Raw genomic sequence first — 23,379 nt, forward strand, 5'->3', positions numbered from 1 at the left:
AGTCAACATGAAATCAAAGTTGACCATATTTACTTTCTTAATACATGTTGCTGGTCTTATTTTCAAACAGTTCATCAGCGCATGTTATTCCAAAAAAGTTTTTCTTCATAATCTTTCATCACCGTCCAATCAATTCCTGATGGAAAAAATCAAGGCTCATCTTACTTTTTTTTTTTCTCTTTGAATATCCTGTTTCACTCTGAAATACAACAAATCATGGAAGAAAAATGGGTTGTGAACATTTCAAATGTTGAAAATGTTGAAATGTTGACTTACTACACTGGCCACACAAAGTCAGCCAAATTTGTACTGATTTACAGATTGTTCCTAACTGCACTTCAGAAACTGAATTGGAATTTAATTGGTGAGTTAGTGTTTTATATATGTGTACAGCTGAAAACTACACAGTGGAACAAGATATTTCATCTAAACCTGCGGAGGAGAGGAACAGACAGATATATAGACAGTCCAGAGCCAATGACAGGTATCAACATGCTCTCTCTCTCTCACACACACACACACTAATCACAGCAATTTCACTAGCATCCTGAAATAAGTGTGTCAAATACAGCACAACAGCATGTAGTAATCACATTTGTGTTGAGTATGTGTCTTCACGCACACACACACACAAACACAGACACACACAGACACAGACACACACAGACACACACACACACACACACACACACACACACAGACACACACACATACAAACACACGCACACACACACAAACAGACACACACACACACACAGACACACACACACACACTTAGACTGTCTGTCACAGATTTCTGTCGTTTCTCTTACAAACAAATTATTAAGGGTATTTACACAAATTATGATATCAATTCACATTCTAGAACTTGATAAAACTGTGTATTTACATCTAATGCAGTTAATTAACAGAGGTTCGGGAGGAGCATGTTAAATGTAATCTGACAAATCACAGTCAACGAGCAGGAGTATATAAGCCGCTGCTTACCAGCTTCCTGTGACAACTCTCCTGACATCCCACCTGCACCCCATCTCCACATATTGTCTAGATTAATTATCTAAATAAGTGAAGTCCAGGGGGGTAATCAGGACTCGAGTCGAGTCTCGAGCTCCGAGCCCTCCGGTATACAGACAGCAAGCCAAATACGTTTACTGCTTTAACACAAGATTACATTAATATATGAACTACTGAAATCAATTAATTTATGTATATTTATATTAATTCACACTTGTATTTATTCATAATTAATTAATAATGTATTACATTAATTTATTCTTTAATTGAGCATGTTTACATGCACACCAATACAATAACTATCAAAAGTAATCTTATTCCAAAAATCTGACAACTTAAGAAAACTGTGTTTGCATGAGACATGAGACATGAAATCACTGGGTTTTTCTCTGTCTTTAATGTCATATCATAAACAGTCATGTGCAAATTGGATAAGCCTGTAAGTAAATTGACTGTAATCAGTAAATGTGTTTACATGCAGAGCGAAATCAGGGTAATGGGCTCAAATCAATGTCAGTTTAAACACGCTCATTCATACAGTATATTTGACAAAGTCTTCTGGGTGAATCGCTCCTTAAATGTGATCTGAACTTTGTTTCTTTGATGGAAAAAGTTTGCAAACTTCAAGGCAATAAATTCAACCAAACACTTTGTGTAGCACCAGACGGGTTTTTTATGAGGTGCAGTTGTTTCCTCTGTGCTCGTTTCTCATATGAATAACACTGGTGTTCAGTATTTTTAACACAGATTTGATGAAATACACAGAATTGCCCTCAGCTCTGGGGTTCATGCTTGATGGTTTGTGGATTCTGTCGTGTACTCATTCATCATCCTCATTGGGATGCCGCTTATAAAGACTTTTCACACTACTCTTAACCCGGGTTAGCGTCCTTTTTACCCTCAGTTATGGTCACTGGGTTAAAACTTCATTTCACAGTTGTGTTTTTGAAAGCACCTGGGTTAAGAGAAACAGTGCCAGTATAAAGTGTGAATTGCTGACCCAGGGTAAAGTGTGAAATTGAAAACAAAATAACCCAGGATTACGTAACACAGGGTTAAATGTTATGCTGGATTACACTTAGATGTTTCCAGTGCTGGGTAGTGACAGATTACATGTAATCTGGATTATATAATCAGATTACAAAAATCAAGTATTTGTTATTGTATTACATTACACTTTATAATGTGCGTAATCAGATTATAGTTACTTTTTATGTATTACATCATGATTACATTCTTGATTACATCACCATTCAGCTAAAGGCTAGTGCGTAATTTAGTAATTATGCTCCTACATTTTAAAGCAGCGGACTGAGCTGTTTTGCACTAATGCACAAATAAATGGCAGACTGTTTGTATTTGCACCCTTCATCAATAATAATGGATTTTAAACAAGCCCTCATCCACCTGTCCATAATTCTAGACATGTTACAAATAAACATTTCAAAGGTGTCAGTCACATGCAACTTTGTGCTTTTGTACCATACAAATGCACTTCGGCCCATGCTTCAGGATGGCTGAAAAAGCATCTGTCCCGATTTTCTCATGAATAATTATGAGGTGGTACACATCATACATCTCTAAATCATATCTAGAGACATTCTCTCATTTCAGAGCTGGATAATAAAAAGTCCCATTCCTATTCCTAATTTCCTAAATAACAATCTTTTAAAATCAAAAATACAAGCATGTTTCCATTGTCTTTTATCTTGTGTATCATTGATTTGAATAACCCTTTAAGCACCTTTTTTACTCAGCAACTGACTTGATTTTATGTTTACTAATGTTCAGTGTTAATTGGTACGTGATACATTTAAAATTAATGATTAGATCTTCATAGAAATATGCAATGGGTTATCCAAAAATAATGAGATTAGATTACCTAAACATTGTAATACAAAAGTTGTGTAATGTTATCTGTACCCGATTACATTTCAGAAGTAATCAGCTCAGCACTGGATATTTAAAGTTTCAAAATGCCAACAGAGAAGCAATGACTTTATTTTTGCTACAATGTGGACATGAACACAAATACAAATTTTAAATACATTTTTAAAAATATTTTTCATAAAATTAAATTTTCCAAGAACTCTGCAATGATGGTGATCTGGGTGGTTGTAAGTGCGTTGCTACAGTATGTGGTTGCTAGGGTATTCTGGGTGGTTGCTGAGATGTTCTGGGTGGTTGTTAGTGCATTGCTATGTGGTTGCTAGTGTATTCTGTGTGGTTGCTAAGGTGTTCTGGGTGGTTTTAAGTGCTTTGATACAGTATGTGGATACTAGGGTATTCTGGGTGGTTGCTAAGGTGTTCTGGGTGGTTGTTAGTGCATTGTTATATGGTTCCTAGGGTATTCCAGGTGGTTGCTAAGGTGTTTTGGGTTGTTGTTAGTGCATTGTTATGTGGTTGCTAGGGTATTCCTGGTGGTTGCTAAGGTGTTCTGCGTGGTTGTTAAGATGTTGTTGCTAGTGTATCCAGGGTGGTCACTAAGGTATTCTGGGTGGTTGTAAATGCTTTATGTGGTTTGCTAGGGTATTCTGGATGGTTGTTAGTGCATTGCTCTGTGGTTGCTAGGGTGTCCCAGGTGGTTGCTAAGGGTTTTTTGGGTGGTTGTAATTGCGTTGCTACAGTATGTGTTTGCTAGGTTATTCTGGGTGATTGTTGGTGTGTTGCTGTGTGGTTGCTAAGGTATTGTGGGTGGTTGTAAGTGTGTTGCTACAGTATTTGGTTGCTAGGGTATTCTGGGTGGTTGTTGGTGTGTTGCTCTGTGGTTGATAAGGTATTCTGGGTACTTACCAAGGTGTTCTGAGTGTTTTTTAGTGCATTGCTATGTGGTTGCTAGGGTGTTCTCTGTGGTTGCTAAGGTAATTTGCGTGGATGTTAGTATGTTGTTGCTAGGGTATCTAGGGTGGTTGTTAATGCATTCTGGGTGGTTGTAAGTGTGTTGCTACAGTATTTGGTTGCTTGGGTATTCTGAATGGTTGCTAATGTTTTCTGGGTGGTTGTTAGTACTTTTCTATATAATTGCTTTGGTATTCTAGGTTTTTTTAGTGCAATGGCTATGTGGTTGGTAGGGTGTTATGGGTGGTTGTTAGTGCATTGCTATGTTGTTTCTAGCATTTTCTTGGTGGTTATTACGGTGTTCTAAGTGGTTGTTAGTGTGTTGCTATATTGTTGCTAGGGTATTCTAGGTGGTTGTTAGTGCATTGCTATGTGGTTGACAGCATATTCTGGGTGGTTGCTAAGGTATTCTGGGTGGTTGAAAGTGTATTGCTACAGTATTTGGTTGCTAGGGTATTCTGGGTGGTTGCTAATGTGTTCTGCGTGGTTGTTAGTGCATTGCAATATAGTTGCTATTGTATTCTAGGTGGTTGTTATCGCATTGCTTTGTGGTTGCTAGGGTATTCTGGGTGGTTGTTAGTGCATTGCTATGTGGTTGTTAGCATGTTCTGGGTGGTTGTTACGGTGTTCTGAGTGGTTATTAATGCATTGCTATATTGTTGCTATGGTATTCTATGTGGTTGTTAGTTCATTGCTATGTGGTTGCTAGTGTATTCTAGGTGGTTGTTAGTTCATTGCATATGTGGTTGCTATGGTATTCTAGGTGGTTGTTAGTGCATTGCTATGTGGTTGTTAGGGTATTCTGGGTGGTTGCTAGGGTGTTGCTTACTTGCTCAAGTCAAAAGAGCCCAGTCTGTCATCTGGTTTCTAGATATGTCTCGGGTTCCTCTGTTATTGACAGTTTTTTTTTTTTTTTTTTTTTTTACCAATTGTATCGTCTGCCAAGCTTTTAAGTCTGATTATTAGAAAAATAATATCCCTCCTGTCCTCAACAGTCTGCATAATTTAAAGTAGCATTCATGTCTGTACAGAAGCACAAATGGTCTGGGATGAGTTATGTGCTGAAGTTGAATACTTATGGTTATGGTTTTGTTCAAAACACTAACTGTAAGTCTGAGCAATAGCAATAGTGATGCTTGACTTAGCAAACACCACTAAACATATCAAAGGGCTAAAGTGTAACTTGGGTTTATTATCTTGGAGTCTTGTATATGTGAACAGATTATTAATATGTGTGTGTGTGTGTGTGTGTGTGTGTGTGTGTGTGTGTGTGTGTGTGTGTGTGTGTGTGTTTGTGTGTGTGCGTGCGCGGGCCTGCACAGTGGAGGTGTACAGCTGCAGTGCAGGGGAGAGTGACTGCTCTCAGTGTTGGGGTCGTGAGGCTCAAGGACATCTTTGCGCCTGGTGTGACAACAACTGCCGCCCTCGAGTCTACTGCCAAGCCATCACTACACACTGCCCACAGCCTCATATACAGAAGGTAAAACAAACAATAACACAAACATACAGACATACAAACCCATAATCAAAAATGTATCAAACTGTGCTAAAATTTTCCAAGATACAAAATCTGCAATCAAAAGTCAGAGATGTCTCAAAACATCAAACTCAAACATATTACATCATATTATTCAAAGAGCAAGTGTTCTAGGCAGTGGGGTATGCTATCTACATTCATTTTTAGTGAAATAATTATACATGTATTATAAAATGTACACATGTATTTATAATTTACAGCAGTGGGGTCAGAGTTCAGATTGATTAAACTTTGAACGCTGCATTACAACACTTGTATGGATGTGGAGTATCACTGATGTGGAGTATCACTAAAGCTGAATCAACTCATCAGCTTGTTAGTAAAGCCTTCATGAGCTGAACTGGGTGTGTTCAATAAGACACATCCAAAATGTGCTGGACTGGAATTGAGAACACTGTTTTTACACAACAGTATGAGTGAATCAACTATAATGCTTTCAACCCACATTCCCCCAATGACACAGGACAGGGGGAGTGGTGTGTGTGTGTGTGTGTGTGTGTGTGTGTGTGTGTGTGTGTGTGTGTGTGTGCCCCGCATTTAATGGATCATGTAGGTGTGAGGAAACAGTATGGAGAAAAGAGAAGTAAAACAACAGACAGAGCAGGAGAGGATGGCTGTGTTTGTGTTGGCTGCCTTCCTGTTTTTGTTTCACGTTCTCCATTCTGAGATGTTTCTGCTGCATTTGCAGACTGTGGCTGTGACCTCACATTTAGAGCAAGGGTCTCTTAAATGTGCATGTGTTCAAGCAAGATTGGGGGAAAACATTAGAATTAAAAGGCTGCTGAACTAACCAGTAAACTTAAAGTCAACAGGAAATAAAATTGGACACTATTTATTTTCTTAAAGGGAAACTGCGCTCAAAAATATAAATTCTGTCACTACTACTTTTTCCTCATGCAGTTCCAGACCCAGCCTGATCTCATGAAAATTACTTTTTTGCAGAATAATATGTGTTCCACTGCAGAATCTGTGTGGCGCTAAGAGCGAGTTAAATGTTCTTCCAGACAGATAATGTTTTTAATTTGAATCCTCTATCAAGTTTTAAATCAACAAAATCGACCTCCCTACACTGACCCGTAAACCTAAACGTAACCAATAGTGTCAGAAAGCAATTGTGATATTAAAGATGCAATTATTGAAGAAACCACGTCATTTTGTGTTGCTTCTATGACACTTTGGGCTCACATGTGGACTTGTGTGCTCTTCAGGACTCATACCCTGCTCCTTTACATCACAAGTGCAACGCTCTATCAGCTGAGCTACTGCACAATTTAATCACAAGCTTGTAAATGTAATTGATTATGTAATGCAAACATTCAAATGAGTCATGCGCTATAGTAAAAGTGTTCATATGTCATAAGATAACATTGAGTGAGGAACAGGGGGAACAGTTTTACTCTTGATTTGAGTGAAAGTGAATAAAAGTCATTGTTGTTGTTGCGCCTCTGGTGTTCATTTCACCAGGAAACTGTTGCAATATGTTCAACGACCCTCGTAAAAATCATTTCGCAGAAATGTAGGTATAGTAACATAATTCTGTGAGACCAGGTTGTCCAAACCTGTTTGACTTTGTACCAGGAAACACCAGAGTTTGGACTGACAGAATGTTATATGGGTTTTAAACAACATGAGGGTGAGTAAATTATGACAGTTTTATTTATTTATTTATTTATTTATTTATTTATTTTATGGAAAACTAGTCCTTCAAGATAAATAGGTGCCAATTGTACAATGCTGTTGGTGATAGATAATCTTAAGAAAGAGTTGAACTTGTCTAGGCAAATCTTCTAGGCTGTAACAGTGAACATCCTTGAATTACAAGACGCTTATCATCTGAAATAGATTGTTTAAAAAGCAACCTGTGATTTCTGTCCTCCATTCACATGTTCTCACATCAGTTCGGGGTGTAAATGAAGATAATAGCGGGTAAAATGATGTGCACTGGGAACCAAACTGAACTCATTACACCCAGAGCGATAATTATCAACTTGTGAGTGTGTTTGCAGGACTTCAGATGGTGTGTGTGTTTTACAGGTTTTAATTTTGCAGATGTTGTTTTTGGGTTTTTTTACACTACACTTTTGGGGTTTAAAAAATGGTATCTTTGATATGCAGTGCTATGTTTGTGTTGAAGCACATAACTTTTCAATGCACTTTCCAGATTTCTTTATTATCTGAAGATCTGAGGCTCAGTTTACAGGCTTGTATTAACATCTATCTCAGGTGATCTGACCACAAGTGATCAGGCGAGACACATTGCTGTTTAAACTTGATAGTAACGTGTCTCGAATGCATTTCATGTGAACACTTGTGAACTCTTCAGTTCATGAGTCACCTCTTGGTTTGAAACACCTTTGGATTACTAGTCAAAATCTCCACTGTTAAACCACTGCTAGATCTCCACCACAACCACATTGGATTGTTGTTTTTTTTTGTTTGTTTGTTTTAAATGGCATATGTATGTTTAATGATAAAGGTATACACTGGGAACATGATGTGAGTGTGAGTGTGTTTAGGCAGATATATTGTTTATGAGTCGCTCGGTGTGAACTCGTGCATGTGACCTTGAGTAACTCAAACATTCAAACCATAATGAACATGTAAACATTTTAACCATGTTTGGTCTATGTTAACCGTACCACCAGGATTGAAAAATAAACTATGTGATGAGCTGCCCACTTAGTATCGCCGCATATGAGCTTGTTGTAAAGTTCTGGTTAAAACTTCACTGTGTCGTATATACTGCACATTACCAACAGTTAGTTCCTGTCATCTAGCGGTAATCTGATTAGATAAGCAGTTTTCCAACAGTGTATTTAATCACTAGAATGCTTCACTGTTTTGTATCTCTCCTCTTGTATCTCTGTGTTTGCTGTAGACATGTACATGTATTTGGTTGCACGGTATACTGCGATAATTACATGCACTGTTGTGTTATGGGGGCAGTTCAAAAATACCATAGATAACCTATTAGCCAAATTGTTTAGATTTTTCTGAATGCACAACAGCTTTATCCAGAAGTCAGCAGTGATTTGGTCACAGTAACATTCGGGGAGTTGAGAGAAAGGTTTGATCAGGGTAACATTAACTATGGTTTTACCATAGTAATGTTGTAGTAACCATGTTTTTTGTTGGAAGCCATAGCTTTAATGCAATTAACCATGGTGTTACTACAATAATATGGTTATTATAGAGTAACCATGTTTTATTTTGTGGTTACTATGATTTTACTACAAAATACAATGGTGATACTATGGTTACTGTAGTAAAACCATGGTAAATTTTTGTAAGGTAAGGTTAGGGGTAGGGGTTGTGTAAGGTGTCTGTGGGACTCTAAATAAACACAATAAATGAACTGTAGTGATACTGTATGTTAGTATTTCATTAGGAGTGTAAATAGTATCTAACACTATTTGCACTTAGTGCAAAGAAGATGCTTTTTGTTGCTATTTACACTTAAATAACGATTTTTTTTTTTTTTTTTTTGCATGCCCTCACTTCAATTTAGAACACTTGATTATATAATAAAAAATAAAAACACAATATGCATTCAAGTGTAGATAAAAATATGGATGAATATTGTCAATGATAAAAGATTTAAACATAGCAGACCCCCATAAGACGTCAGTAAGGTGGCTGTTATACTGCAGAATTAAGTCATTCGAACTGTAGAGGAACAGAGAAAGAAAGAAAAAAATATCGGCAACTATCGCGTAAGTTAGATTTTTGCAGATAACTGATAATTCCAAAAAGCAAGATATATCGGTCTACCTCTAGTTCATTTACCTGTTCTGAATGTCATCAGTGTCTGTTTAACTAAATCATGCTCAATGGTTTAACACGTTTTAACTCTTTTTCTGTTGCTGTGTAGATTGAGCCGCTCAGAGGGCCATTGATGGGAGGAACTCTGATCACAGTACAGGGCAGGAATCTCGGACACAGTGCTGATCATGTGAACGTGTCCATTGGGGATGTACCCTGTAAAATACTGCCCAAATTCTACACTGTTTCAGTCAGGTAAGTACACAACAGTGTTGGGGGAGTAACTAACTAAGAATAGTGATGCTTCTAACTTAACTACGTTTTTCAGTAGCATTACAGTAGTTCAGCTATTTTCACAATAGTGTCGCTTTTCCAGTAACGAGCTACATTTTCCACCGATGAGCACTGTAGTGTTTGGGGTTGCTAACCATCCCTTATAATACAGAATCATCCCTGTATGTTAGCGTGGGGGGGGGGGGGTCTGTCGTGTTTTCAGTCAGAAGCAGTCAGAATTTTGTCAAACATATAGCATTTGAGTGCTTGATAATTGTTTTTTACCATTGTGATTCCAAAAACACCAGTGATTCATGACATAAAATTACATTGCATTGCATATGTCATTCTGGAAGAGAGACTCAGTTAAATGATGGTCTGAAAAACATCAGCACTTTAAGTACAAAAGCACAATATAGTAGCCTACAGGTTTGGTTAAAACACTTAATGAGATTTTCTAACATTTCCCTTGTGATAAACACTATTTACTAAACTGTTAATTGGATGTGTGTGTGTGTTGTAATAGGTTGGTTTGTGAGACCGGTGCATCATGGGAGAAGATCAGTGATCATGTTACGGTGATTGTAGATGGTAACACAGTGGGCGTTTCAAAGGAAATGTTTTCTTTTGTGGTAAGTACAAACTTTTCTCTCCTTGACCTCCAGTCCATTTTTAGTCTGTTCACTTCTCTTGCATTCACCCCCTCATGGAATGTCTAGTTTTATTTTTCCATCACACCCTTTATTGGGCTTCAGACCCACCTCACATCAGCCTGTCAGTGTGTGCTGACTGATATTTACACATAAACATTTGTGTGATAGAAGAACATTTAAAGAGCTCTCACCAAATGCTGTTTGTTGGTGCATGTGGCAACTGAGGTGTCTGATTAGCAGAAATGACAACACACACTGTAGATCATTGTGACCTTAACTTGTGTCAGCATTGATGAATCCAGCTTCGTCTGAGAGGAAAGGGCATTTCTGAACTGATGTTGTCATATAATGTCCTGCTTTTTCACACAGATTTAAGAATAACTCATGTTGTTGTTTGTGTTTTATATGTCTGTGTTATTTGGTACTAATGACTAATCTGATCACTAATTAGTCTTTTAGCTCTAAAGAGTGTCTTACAAAACACTTATTAAGGGTTCAATTAGCCTTTAGTAACTGATGAAAAGCCCATATCTCCAAAAAAATTCCATTTTCAAGAGCATGGAAAAACTCTTTTTCTCATAAACAATCTTAAAAAATGAATGGAAAATAACATAATTAGTCACCTTTAGCACCATAAATAGAATTCTGTCATTACACATCTGTTAGTGAACTGTTCCATATTTTAATTGGACTTGCATGGTTTTTTGTTAGCGAACGTGAACATTTACGGTTTTCTCATCATGGGTTCCAATGGCGCTTGCTCCGGTTGTTGAGTGGATAGTTCGGTTTCGAGACGCGTTTTTTTCAGGTCCAACATGACTTAAAAAGTCATGGAAATTTCTAGTGATTTATTTATTTTATTTTATTTATTTTTTCTATGCAATAATTCTTATCGCACAAACGACTGAAAAATTATGTGAAAAATCATGGAAATTCCTTGGCCAGAATGAGTAGAAAGTGCACCATGGGTCATGCCTGTGATCAAACACAACACAAAGCTCTCAAACCCACCAAAATCTCAGAACTGCTGAGGACAGATTTTGGACATGAAAAGGGGCTCAGAAATGAGAGGGAGGAATGACCATTCCCTGAGGAGGAGGAGATGTGGATGTGGACTCCTCCAAAACCTCCTTCCTTAAACTTTTAACCCACTCCCACAGCACAGGAAACATCTGCCCTACACACACACACACACACACACACACACACACACACTCACTTTAATATCCTCTCCTTGACCCTCAGCTAATCTTTAACCTCCTCATACACACACAGGATTTGATGTCATGTCGTTTGTGTGTGTGTTTCTGTGGAGGGTGTTAGGAATGTCGCAGAGCAAACTCAAACGAAAATGTGTGCTATATTTGCATATCTGTAGCGCTACAATTCACTCTACATGCTGCATTACTGTTGAGTGACAGCGTAGTTTAAACTATTTATAATACTTAATCTTTTTATTTGATCAATGATGCTATAAACACACACACAGACAGTTTCCTGTGGTGCGGTGGTGGTAGCGTAGTGGACTAAAGCACTGAACTGGTAAGTAGAAGGTTGTTGGTTTGATCCCCACAGCCACCACTGTTGTGTCCTTGAGCAAGGCACTTAACTCCATGTTGCTCCAGGGGGATTGTCCCTGTAATAAGTGCACTGTAAGTTGCTTTGTATAAAAGTGTCTGCCAAATGCATAAATGTAAAATGTTGTAACAACACAGTTTGAGACTTTCTAAATATTAAAATACTTTACTGAATTTGAAAAATCCACCTAAAAACTGAGTAAATGGGTTTTTAGAACATTATAGTTGATTTCTAGCTGGTCAAATCTGGTTTAGGTGTCTATAACCTAATACCAGCTTTTAATGACTTTTCTGGGTTGGTAAACCATTTTGGTCATAACCAGGTCTTACCAGCTTAAGGTGTAAGCGGTTGTTAAGAACATGGTAGTTGGTTTCTTGCTGGCCCAGGATGGTTTAGGTGGCTATTAGCTGGTGGAAACCTGGCAAAGCTAGTACACCATACTGTAAAAAAAATTATCATACTGGCTTATGGTGGTCAAGCTCATTTTAAGAACATGATTCTGGTTTTTAGCTTGTCTAAGCTGGTTTGAGTGGTTAGCCAGCTGGACTTCTAGCTCATGGAGACCTGGAAAAGCTAGTAGACCATCTTGGTCATGGTAAAAACCTGCTGGAAAAAACAGGTCAAACTGGGTGATGGTGGTAAAGCTGGTTCCCTATCTGTCACTCACTCGACGTTGTGTCGATGTAGTGACACTAGGGGTCACTCTTGGGAGCCCGAAACACCTCTGGTCTTTGATAAAAGGCCAATGAAAATTGGCGAGTGGTATTTGCATACCACTACCCCGAACATACGGGTATAAAAGGAGCTGGTATGCAACCACTCATTCAGATTTTCTCTTCAGAGCCGAACGGTCGATGCTCACTGAGCTAAATTCCCACGGCTGTTCATTCACTTCTGCTGGATCTGACGGCACATTTCAGCGGCTTCTCCATTCTCTGCACTGGTGCACTGCAGAGAATGCCCCTGGGAGCTTCGGCAGAAATAAAAGAGTATGTTATGCCCGCAAAGCGCCGCCACCTGGTGCAGGCCACCCAAAGCTCCCGTCCAAGGCCTGTAGGTTACGTCGTCCCTGACGGCCAAAGCCTACAGTGCCGCTGGACAAGCCACCTCCGCCCTGCATGCCATGGCTCTCCTGCAAGTCCACCAAGCCAAGGCACTAAAGGAACTGCACGAGGGTAGTTCCGCCCCAGGATTGATGCAGGAGCTGCGCTCGGCGACCAACCTCGCTCTCGTGACGAAGATCACAGCGTGGTCTCTCAGGTGGGCGATGTCCACCTTGGTGGTCCAGGAGCGCCAACTTTGGCTCAGCCTGGTCGAGATAGGAGAGGCCGACAAGGCACAGTTCCTTGGCACCCCCATTTCCTAGGTTGGCCTGTTCGGCGACACCGTTGAGGACTTTGCCCAGCAGTTCTCAGCGGTGAAGCAGCAGACGGAGGCTATCCGGCACGTCCTGCCCCGGTGCTGCTCAAGATCCCACACCCCGTCTGCTTGTCGCCAAGAGCATCCCCCTGCGGTGACTGCACCGGATCTGCCGCAGCCCATGCCACCAGTCTCACGGCCGACCGCCAAGAACCCGCGAAAGGCTTCGAAGCGCCCCTGAGACGGGCGAACCAGGGACAACGAAATCCGCTGCTCTGGAGCTGGTAAGCAGACCACTCCATCCCCCGGTGGAGGGCCGGGAGGAGAATCTTTTGTTACCTTTTCATTTAATTTCTCCGCATGCCCAAGTGGCTGTGGTACCCAAGAGTTCAGCAAGAGCGGTTTCCTTGTTCCCTGGGTCACATACCCGGTGCGCACGGCCGTCATCATGACCACTGTCCACCATTCCACTATTCAGTTCGCCAGGCATCAGCCCAGGTTCAGCGGCATCCACTTCACCTCGGGGAAGGGCAAGAACGCCGCTACCTTGCGCACAGAAATCGCTACCCTCCTACAGAAGGGTGCGATAGAGCCTGTCCCTCCGGCCGAGATGAATAAGGGGTTTTACAGCCCCTACTTCATTGTACCGAAGAAAGGCAGTAGGTTGCGGCCAATCTTGGACCTGTGAGTACTGAACTGGGCCTTATACAGACTCCCATACAAGATGCTGACGCAAAAACACATTCTAACGAGCGTCCGGCATCAAGATTGGTTCACGGTGGTATATCTGAAGGATGCGTACTTCCATGTCTCGACTCTACCTCGACACAGACCCTTCCTGTGGTTTGCATTCGAGGGTCGGGCGTATCAGTATAAGGTCCTCCCTTTCGGCCTGTCCTTGTCCCCTCGCGTCTTCACGAAGGTCGCAGAGGCAGCCCTTGCCCCGTTAAGGGATTCGCATCCTCAACTATCTCGATGATTGGCTAATCCTAGCTCACTCTCGGGATGTGTTGTGTGCACACAGGGACCTGGTGCTCTCGCACCTCAGCCGACTAGGGTTTCGGGTCAACTGGGCTTCTCCACTCAAAGAGCAAGCTCCTCCCGATTCAGAGCATCTCTTTTCTTGGCTTGGAGTTGGACTCAGTCTCGTTGACAGCGCGCCTCAGGAACGAGCACGCACAGTCGGTGCTGAAGACAGCGGTTCCACTGAAACTGTTTCAGAGGCTCCTGGAGCATATGGCATCCTCAGCGGTGGCCACTCCGCTCGGGTTGATGCATATGAGACCACTTCAGCACTGGCTCCAGACTCGAGTCCCGAGATGGGCATGGCGCCACGGGACACATCGCGTGGCCATCACACTGGTCTCTCATCGCCTCTTCGGCCCTTGGACCGACCTCACATTTCTATGGGCAGGCGTTCCCCTAGAGCAGGTCTCCAGGTGCGTCTGGTTACGACAGACGCCTCCAAAATGGGCTGGGGCGTTGTATGCAACGGACATGCAGCTGCTGGCTCCTGGACGGGCCCGCGGCTACGTTGGCTCATCAACTGCCTCGAGTTACTGGCAATTCTGCTCACCCTGCGGAGGTTTCAGCTGTTGATCCAGGGCAAGCATGTGTTAGTTCGGACAGACAACATGGCAACGGTAGCATATATCAACCGTCAAGGCGGTCTATGTTCCTGTTGTGTGTCACAACTCGCCCGCCGTCTCCTCCTCTAGAGTCAGCATCACCTCAAGTCACTGCGAGCCACTCACATCCCGGGCGACCTCAACACTGCAGCGGATGCGCTGTCACGGCAGGTTACTCTCAGGGGAGAGTGGAGACTCCACCCTCAGGTGGTCCAGCTGATTTGGAGTCGATTCGGGCAGGCACAGGTAGACCTGTTTGCTTCCCAAGATTCCTCCCACTGCCTGCTCTGGTACGCCCTAAGCGAGGCACCTCTTGGTATAGATGTGCTGGCACACAGCTGGCCCCCTGGGCTTTGCAAATATGCATTTCCCCCAGTGAGCCTACTGGTTTTGGGACCTCATGCTCCTCGTGACAGCCCCCCCCCCCGCAAATTCCCCTGATGAAGGACCTTCTTTCTCAGGGGCGGGGCACCATCTGGCACCCGTGACCAGACCTCTGGAATCTCCATGTCTGGCCCCTGGACGGGACGTGGAAGACTTAAGCGGCCTACTCAGGATACGATCACTCAGGCTAGGGCCCCCTCTACGAGGCACCTGTAAGCCTTGAAGTGGCGTCTGTTCGCTAAATGGTGTTCTTCCCGATGCGAAGACCCCCAGAGATGTGCAGTCGGATCGGTGCTTTCCTTCCTGCAGCAGAGGTTGGAGGGGCGGCTGTTGGATGGGGTGTGGTCTCCGCGGTGTCTTCCCCTTGGGAGGAACACCCCCCTGACGTAGACCTGGTCGGTTAACTCTTTTTTTTGGAGAAAAAAAAGAGGATAAGAGGCCATGACTGGGCTAGCCTGTCTCTATCTTTTGGGCAGTTGACTTGTCCCCGAAGGACTGTTCTACACTTATAACAGTGTTGGGGGAGGTTACATGTCAGTCTGGTGCCCTGGCTACGAGGCACACAGTAGTCTCCCCGTCACACACCGCCAGTTCACGTAACACAGTTCAGCTAGTTGTGGTGTTTTGTATAGGGACCCCTAGTGTCACTACATCGACACAACGTCGAGTGAGTGACAGATAGGGAACGTCATGGTTACTTGCGTAACCTCCGTTTCCTGATGGAGGGAATGAGACTTTGTGTCCCTCCTGCCAAAATGCTGAACTACCCGCTGAAATGGCCGGACCTTGTCTCGGCTCCTCAGCATAGAACCTGAATGAGTGGTTGCACGCCATCTCCTTTTATACCCGTATGTCCAGGGGAGTGGCATGCAAATACCACTCGCCAATTTTCATTGGCCTTTTATCAAAGACCAGAGGTGTCTCGGGCTCCCAAGAGTGACCCCTAGTGTCACTACATCAACACAACGTCTCGTTCCCTCCATCAGGGAACGGAGGTTATGCAAGTAACCAGGACATTTTTGGAACATGGTACTGGTTTCTAGCTGTTCCAGACTAGTTTAGGTAGCTAAACAAATTGACTACCAGCTGGTGTTTACCTGTCTGGGTTGGTAAACCATTTTGGTGAAGTGGCCTACTGAAATAAACAGTTCTTACCAGCTTAAGGTGGAAATGGTTGTTTAAGACGTGGGAGTTGTCTTAAACACCTAGGCTAGTTTAGGTGGCTAAGCAAAGCTGGTGGAGGATTAGCAAAGCTAGAAGACCCTCTTGGTCAAGGTGAAACCTGCTGGAAAAAGGTCATATCGGCGAAGGTGGTGAAGTTTGTTTTTTGGAACATTTTACTGGTTTCTAGCTAAAGTGATTAACCTGGATTATTGCTGGTCCAGAATTGTCTACCAGATTGACCAAGATACTCTACTAACTCAACCAAGTCACCACCATCTGGGACCAACTAGAAACCAGCTAACATATTTCAAAAAAGAGCTTGAACTAAGAAATTGACCCATTTACTTTCAAAATGTTATAACTTGCTCCGCCACTTAAACAAGTTTTCAACAGACGTCACCAAGACCTCTTATTTTTCAACCCTTTTAACACAATTTTTCAACATCCAGTCGATTCCCCACAGATAAAGCCCGCCATTTTGTTTTTCCGGAAGTACGTCATTACAGAAGTAAAATGGATTGTGAATGTCCTTTCACGTTGACTTTAAAGTGCTCATGGACATTTTCTTTCTCCCACGTCACAGGAGCCCACACTTCTAGAGTTCACGCCCAAGCAGGGCCCCTTTGCTGGAGGAACCAGACTTACCATACGGGGCAAGTTTCTGGATGCTGGATCTGTTATTAACGTTAAGGTCAACAGTACCCAAAACTGCACAATCTTCATGTGAGTGTTTCTGTATGGTGTTGCAAATGGATTTCACATCTTGTATATCTGTTCAGCAGTATGACAGCAGTGTTTCCTGTATGATTTTGCAGGCAGTCCAGTGATGTCATCAAGTGTGTGATGCCGCCAGTGGTGCCCGCTGTCTCAGAGAGTGTGTCGGTGTGTGTGGTGTATGACAGAAGGCCGTGCCACAGCGGTTCACCAAATTTTACATTTACATACGAGAAAAACCCTATAATCAACAACATTAAACCTAACAAAAGCTTCCTCAGGTAAGACAATAAAGCACAAAAATCTGTAAAAAAATAAAATAAAATAGACAAAGACAAAGAATAGTCAAGCAAAAATGTTCGCACATTTAAACTTCACCCTATTTAAAAAGGCCATATAAAAAATTTTCGCAAAGGAATACTAACACAATGTTATCTGCGCATTAAATCAGTGAGTGACACCCAGTTATCATCTCTGGAATAAGTAAGAGATAATATATTCAGCTGATTGTTATTGCAAAATAAACTCTGACAGATCAGTACTTGTTTTGTATCACACTGAAGGGGTTTATTTTGCAATAAATACTGATTTTTATTTGGTAAGAAGTCACTTGTTACATGGCTACTTGCAAAATAAATAAATAAATGGAAGTGAAATATTGATATGTGTTGAAATTAAGCTATAATGTGAGAAAAAAGAGACTGTAGAGTCTACAGAAACAGTTGAACTCCACCTCCAGATTGCATTCGAGTTTTATAAGGTGTTCATATACTGTACATGCTTATTACATGACTATATGCCAAATAAATAAATGAATGGACACGAAATGTTGACTTGCGTTGAAATTACTTTATACTGTGAGAAGAAAGAGGCCGCGGAGTCTACAGAAATAGTTGAACTTCAACTCCGGTTTGCATTTGAGTTCTGTAAGGTGTTTATATTGTGAAGGTGTTTATTAGGGGTGTAACGGTACACAGAAGTCACGGTTCGGTACGTACCTCGGTTTTGGGGTCACGGTTCGATATGAGTTTGGTACAACAGGAAAAAGCAACAAATTCCCAAATGCTAGGTTTCTTTTCATTTATTTTGAACAGACAGTAGTGCAAATTACAGTTTGTTCCACCTAGCGGCATTTAGTCCACCCTGAGGTAGTTGGTACAGTACAGCTTCCTTTTAGTGTATTAAGCACTAAGCAGTAAACAGAATGCACTCTTGCATGGGCCATATTTTTTTGTAGGGTTGACAAAAAACAAAAGGTATTTGGTCACAATCAGCTTCAAAACTGAAAAGCATCTCGTGTTATAAAAGTACAAAATAAATAGAATAATGAAAAATAAAACTTGTGTGTTAGGAGAAGCCAGTCTTGGGCTGTGTCTCGTTTGGAAGGATGTGTCCTCTGGAGGTCGCAAATGTCGGCCGCATACGTCATCGAGGCTGTATTGTTTCAGAAAAGCGAGTAGGACACTTCGAATGCAGCCTTCGAATGCGCCCTTCTTTCATGGGAATTCAGAGGATGCATGAGATTGATCCTTCGTGGGCACTCACAACCCACAATTCTTTGCTTCAACAGAAATGTCTAAAAGAATAACGCCAATCTGCCCGTAAATGTGATGTTCAAACGCAAGTAATGTTAATTCCCAAGTTGAAGTGCCTCAGTAGATGGGTGCAGAGTATATAATATGTAGAATTATATTAATATATATATATATATAATTAAAATAAAGTATTAATAAAATCTATTTTCTTTTCTCTTTACATCTTTATAAATCTCCTAAAATGTACCTCATGCATTCCCTTCCAGAGGGACTTTGTTTCCTTGTCACTCAAAGCGCTCGCGCTTGTTAAAGTGTGGTGTGACGTCATAGCAATCATGATAAGTTCCGTTTCCGTTTGTCCTACGAAGGCTGTCTCATTTAAATGAGATTTGTTTAAAGGAGGACACTCAGTATACTACAGTCTTCGGACGCATCCTACCTAGCATGCAGCCTTGTTTTGGGTTGGTGCATAGACGGTCTCTTCTTCTTCTGCTCTTTTTCATGTTGTGGCGGTTAGAAAATTAGCATTACCGCTCGCGCCCCCTTCTAGATTGAAGTGTGGATCGCCTGTGACTGACTCAGATGTAGTCTTCGTCTGACTGCATGCACCAAACAGTGATGTCAGTACCATGACGGTTCGGGACGAATACATGTACCGTTACACCCCTAGTGTTTATACAACAGCTTATTACAGCACTTCTTATCTTATTTGTGTGTAAAAATTGCATTTTAAATGCAATTTTGTGTAAAAATGTCACATCTTTAGGCAGTGTGATCAATTAATGATTCAAGAAAGAGATACAAACATTTTAGTTGAAATGAGATCCAGATCATTTGTCACACTGGAAATAGAAGGTCAAGTTGAGAGCATTGCGTTGTGGGATAAAGTATTATTGTACTCATCTGCTTTGTGTGTGTTGTAGTGGTGGTCGCAGTATCTCAGTCACTGGACATGGTTTTAATCTGGTGCAGTCTGTCATGATGGAGTTGTCTGGAATCGGACAGACGGTACAGTCACTTGTTTTTATCTATATGAAATCAAAGTGTTTTTATTTCACTTGTGCATTGAGTCTTGATGATGTTGTTTGTCGTGTGTTCTGCAGAACTGCTCTTGTGAGTCATTGACTCGGATCGTGTGTGAGTCTCCTGCTGCCAGCCAGTCCCAGCAGACCACAGCTCACTTCTACCTCAATGATGTGCTCTATAGAGGAGACGGCTCATCTTCATCGGGACAAGTGCTGGAGGAAGATGAGGAGCCTCATGCTGATCACTTCCGGTTCGACTATGTGGAAGATCCGCAGTTTTACACAGCAAACAAAGAGAAACTCATTAAACATCATCCAGGAGAACCACTCATACTCATCATCAATGTGAGGGACTGCTGATCATAATCAAGATATATTGTCTGAAAACAAGTCTTAATATCTGTGTGCTTACACAATTTTGTTTCTCAAGTAAATGTGTCTTGTTTTACGGATGTTAAGACATTGTACTAGAAAAAAAGACAAAAAATGCTGACTTAGAAAAATAATTTCTTACAGTGCATACGTAACCTAATATACACTCACTGAAACTTCCCAAGCTATAACCTATTAACAATTTAAAGTAGTTTAACAACAGTTCTGTTACTCTCAGAATAAATGTAGGGTGTTATTATGGCAAATTGACAGGATTTGGTCTTGGTGGACTAGATGTGCTACACTGCTGCTGCACAATTAGACATACATACAATCCTCTTAAAGCAGATCTAGACAGGTGGTGCTGGAGAGGAGGAAGGTTTCAGAGAAAAAATTATTAACTGCAAACAACTGAGCAATTTAAATGTTAGACAAAAAAAAAAAAAGAAAAAAGAGCACACAAGTTGATTGGCTAACAGATAACATGTTAAAGGACCAATCAGTTTGGGCCTTGGAGTGTGCGAGGTGATTGGATAACTGATTTTATGTGTCAGGGTGTCGTGTCTGAACTTAGAATCATTTAAGCTACCCTTTAGAAAAGGTGCACTACAAGTTATGAATAAAAAGTAGCTTACTACATTTAAACCCTTAAAGGGGGCGATATCGTTATAAATATATAATTATCAAATGATTTTCATAATTCAGTAAGAGCAGTATTTATCTGTCACACAAACTATGAGGATCTCAACGAGTGTGACAACATGAAACAGCATTTGAACAGGTACATTAACACTGAATACAACTAATAAAACTAGAAACACCCTAAGATGCAAGTACGACTGTGTAGGAATGATTAGGTGAATCATTTATATGAACTGGTTTAAAAATGCTGCATATGGGAGAGGCTAGTTTAGGCAAGTGTGTTTGATTGCTCGCAATACAGTGTGAAATTAAAACAGCAATGTAGGATTTTGTCGCTCCACACTGCTACTCAATGGAAAAAGTAGCTTGTTACCCCTAAGTTTTCGACATTTTGAGGGGCAGTGGCTCAAACTGAGAAAAAGGGCATCCCCAGATTTACATTTTTAACTTATTGTTATAAACAATAGTATTATCTAAATGCAGTATATATTATTATTGTAAATATATAACTCATGCAGAATAATGTATATATCTGTACTTATTTTCTTATTCTGTATACTAATATTAATATTAGTTTAACTTAAAATATTCTTTAATTTCAAACGCAAAGTTATACATTACTTCCTCCCATGCCAAATGATTTTGAGGAAAAATGACTTTCCTGTAGACACAATGTGAAAGATCTTTTGCTATATATTTTCATCATGATTCACCTGCTTGCTTGCTGGTGTTCTGAATCCAGCTTTGCAAAGAAACAGTCTCTTTAGCAGCCTCCCTCTGCTCTTATTCTTTCTGTCTCGATCTTCTTTTTTGTGAAGCCATGGAACTATAAACAGTGTGCAACACCGACACACACTTTGAACATATACAATATGCACAGCATAATGTGATGCCTGATATTCAGACCTAGTGTTATTTAACATTATTGTCACTGTCTTCACTGTTATTTTTATATGACTGACATAGACTGTATACATTTATGTATACTTTAATACAACGTAAATTGTAAAAGGCAGCTTGCTTTATATATTCAGATCAGCAACAAGGGCTCACTTTATCATTCTTTATCATTTATATTATAGCTTTATGATTTTGCTGTGCAGCAATTGTAGTAATTAAACAGCCTACATTTAAGTTTAAATAACAAAAAAACAAGAGTATTAATTTTTAAAGGCTTATGTTAGCTCTGCCATCTGATCGTTCGCCTTATGAACAAATGCAAGTTTTTAACACATTTGGGATATGTCAGTACAGATTAATGCACATTTTTTGATGCATTTGGACCGCTTAAGTGTCAAGCGCCCCGTCACGCCCTATCCGCTGCCCTGCAAAACAAGAGACGCGACAGCCGAAGATGTTTTTTGTATTTATATGAAAATACTCTTTTCTATTAATCATATATTAATTGCGTTGATGCTGTGGAAAAAAAAGTGTCTGCAAAATGAATATTTGCAAATGAAACTATTCAGAGGGACACCTTAGGCCAGGAGGGCAAAGGGGCAGTGGCTTGGGCCACTGTAGCCATCCCCATGTGCACGTCCCTGGCTGTCACCTTCTGAAAAATTTAGTTATGTTAGTATAGCATCACTACTGGTAGTTAGTTCCTCCCCAGCCCTGACACACACGGATGTGGACATGAAGTCCAGTGTTGTGTGGCAGACAGGAAGTTCCTAGCAGGCACAGAAGAGTCAGGGAGTGTTATTTTCATTCTCTCCTAAAGAATACAGGGAGGAAGGAAGGAAGGTTGAATTCCAGTGAGGTGTGTTTGCGAATGTGCACATCACAAAGTTTAGTTTTGCATACTGGATTTAAGGATATGCAAAAGGATGTTTCTGCTGTATGTGTTTATAACTGATTTGTGTGTGTTTGTGTATTTGCAAGTGAAAGGGTAACTGTATTTTCTTTGTTTGTGGATCAGAAAGGGCCGAGCGAGTTGGATTTGACACCGGAGGAGTACTCAGTGAAGATAGGCCAGGATCTCTGTGACATAACATTCCATAATGACTATCTCTTCCACTGCACCATTAACAGATCACTGAGCGCCAGCACTGGAGATCTGCCCGTCACTGTGAGTTACACACATTCAACCATGAGTAGTCTCAGGTCCCACAGACCGCCCACAGTCTGCGCACTGACACAAAACTGGAAGACACTTTCTCGATCTAGTAAGCACTTTGTATGACAAACTGCTTGCTATGTTCCTAATTTGTAAGTCGCATTGGATAAAAGCTTCTGCTAAAAGACTAAATGCAAATGTAAATATAAGCTCTAATGTGAATGGCTGACCTTACGCAACCGACAGACATCATGCAGAAACGGTTGTTTAAAACAACAGCAGCAAAGTAGCACCCTCAACAGACAACTGTTATGAACAACATGGCCTAAAAATGGCAGTAAGCCTCAATGAGCAGGTTTGCATGCACATCAATATGCTGATTACTCCCAAAAATCAGCTTTTTTTAAAAATCTGACAAAGCAAGAAAACTGTGTTTACATGAGATTTGAAATAATCGCGTTGTTCTCTGCTTTTGATGTAAAACCATGAAGAGAAATGCACTCAACATGTGCGCACATTGGATCAGCCGGTAAGAACTCTGGTAAAGGTGCCACGTGAAATCAGCAAAATGTCGACCAGTTTCTTATGCCTTTTATGAGCTTACACCTGTAAAGAAATGCCGTTTATTGTGTTTACATGACCACACGCATTGTCGGCTTATTAAGCACAATCAGTGTAAGAATGTGCATGCAAACGCGCTCACTGATTCGCTGCAGCTACAATACTATGAGAGCATGCAAAATGATTGACAGGTCAAAAGTGTCATTGTCCGTGGACACATTTTTATTTGCTATTTACAGAATTTAGAGCTGTCACAGAGACCGGTGAGATATCCTACGACACTT

General features: G+C 41.0%; 1 protein-coding gene across 1 annotated transcript in view; it reads left to right on the forward strand.

Annotated features, from left to right (window-relative positions):
• Positions 1-23,379, forward strand: part of plxnd1 (plexin D1) — a 115,066-nt gene that overhangs the window by 51,411 nt on the left and 40,276 nt on the right. Inside the window, exons 11-19 of the mRNA XM_051653271.1 lie at positions 394-484; positions 5,175-5,332; positions 9,261-9,406; positions 9,951-10,056; positions 16,774-16,913; positions 17,006-17,185; positions 19,363-19,447; positions 19,543-19,809; positions 22,397-22,546. Of these exons, the coding sequence (XP_051509231.1) occupies positions 394-484; positions 5,175-5,332; positions 9,261-9,406; positions 9,951-10,056; positions 16,774-16,913; positions 17,006-17,185; positions 19,363-19,447; positions 19,543-19,809; positions 22,397-22,546 (1,323 nt within the window). The remainder of the gene's footprint in view (positions 1-393; positions 485-5,174; positions 5,333-9,260; positions 9,407-9,950; positions 10,057-16,773; positions 16,914-17,005; positions 17,186-19,362; positions 19,448-19,542; positions 19,810-22,396; positions 22,547-23,379) is intronic.

The sequence above is a fragment of the Myxocyprinus asiaticus genome, chromosome 24, assembly GCF_019703515.2.
Source record: "Myxocyprinus asiaticus isolate MX2 ecotype Aquarium Trade chromosome 24, UBuf_Myxa_2, whole genome shotgun sequence".
Taxonomy (NCBI): Eukaryota; Metazoa; Chordata; class Actinopteri; order Cypriniformes; family Catostomidae; genus Myxocyprinus; species Myxocyprinus asiaticus.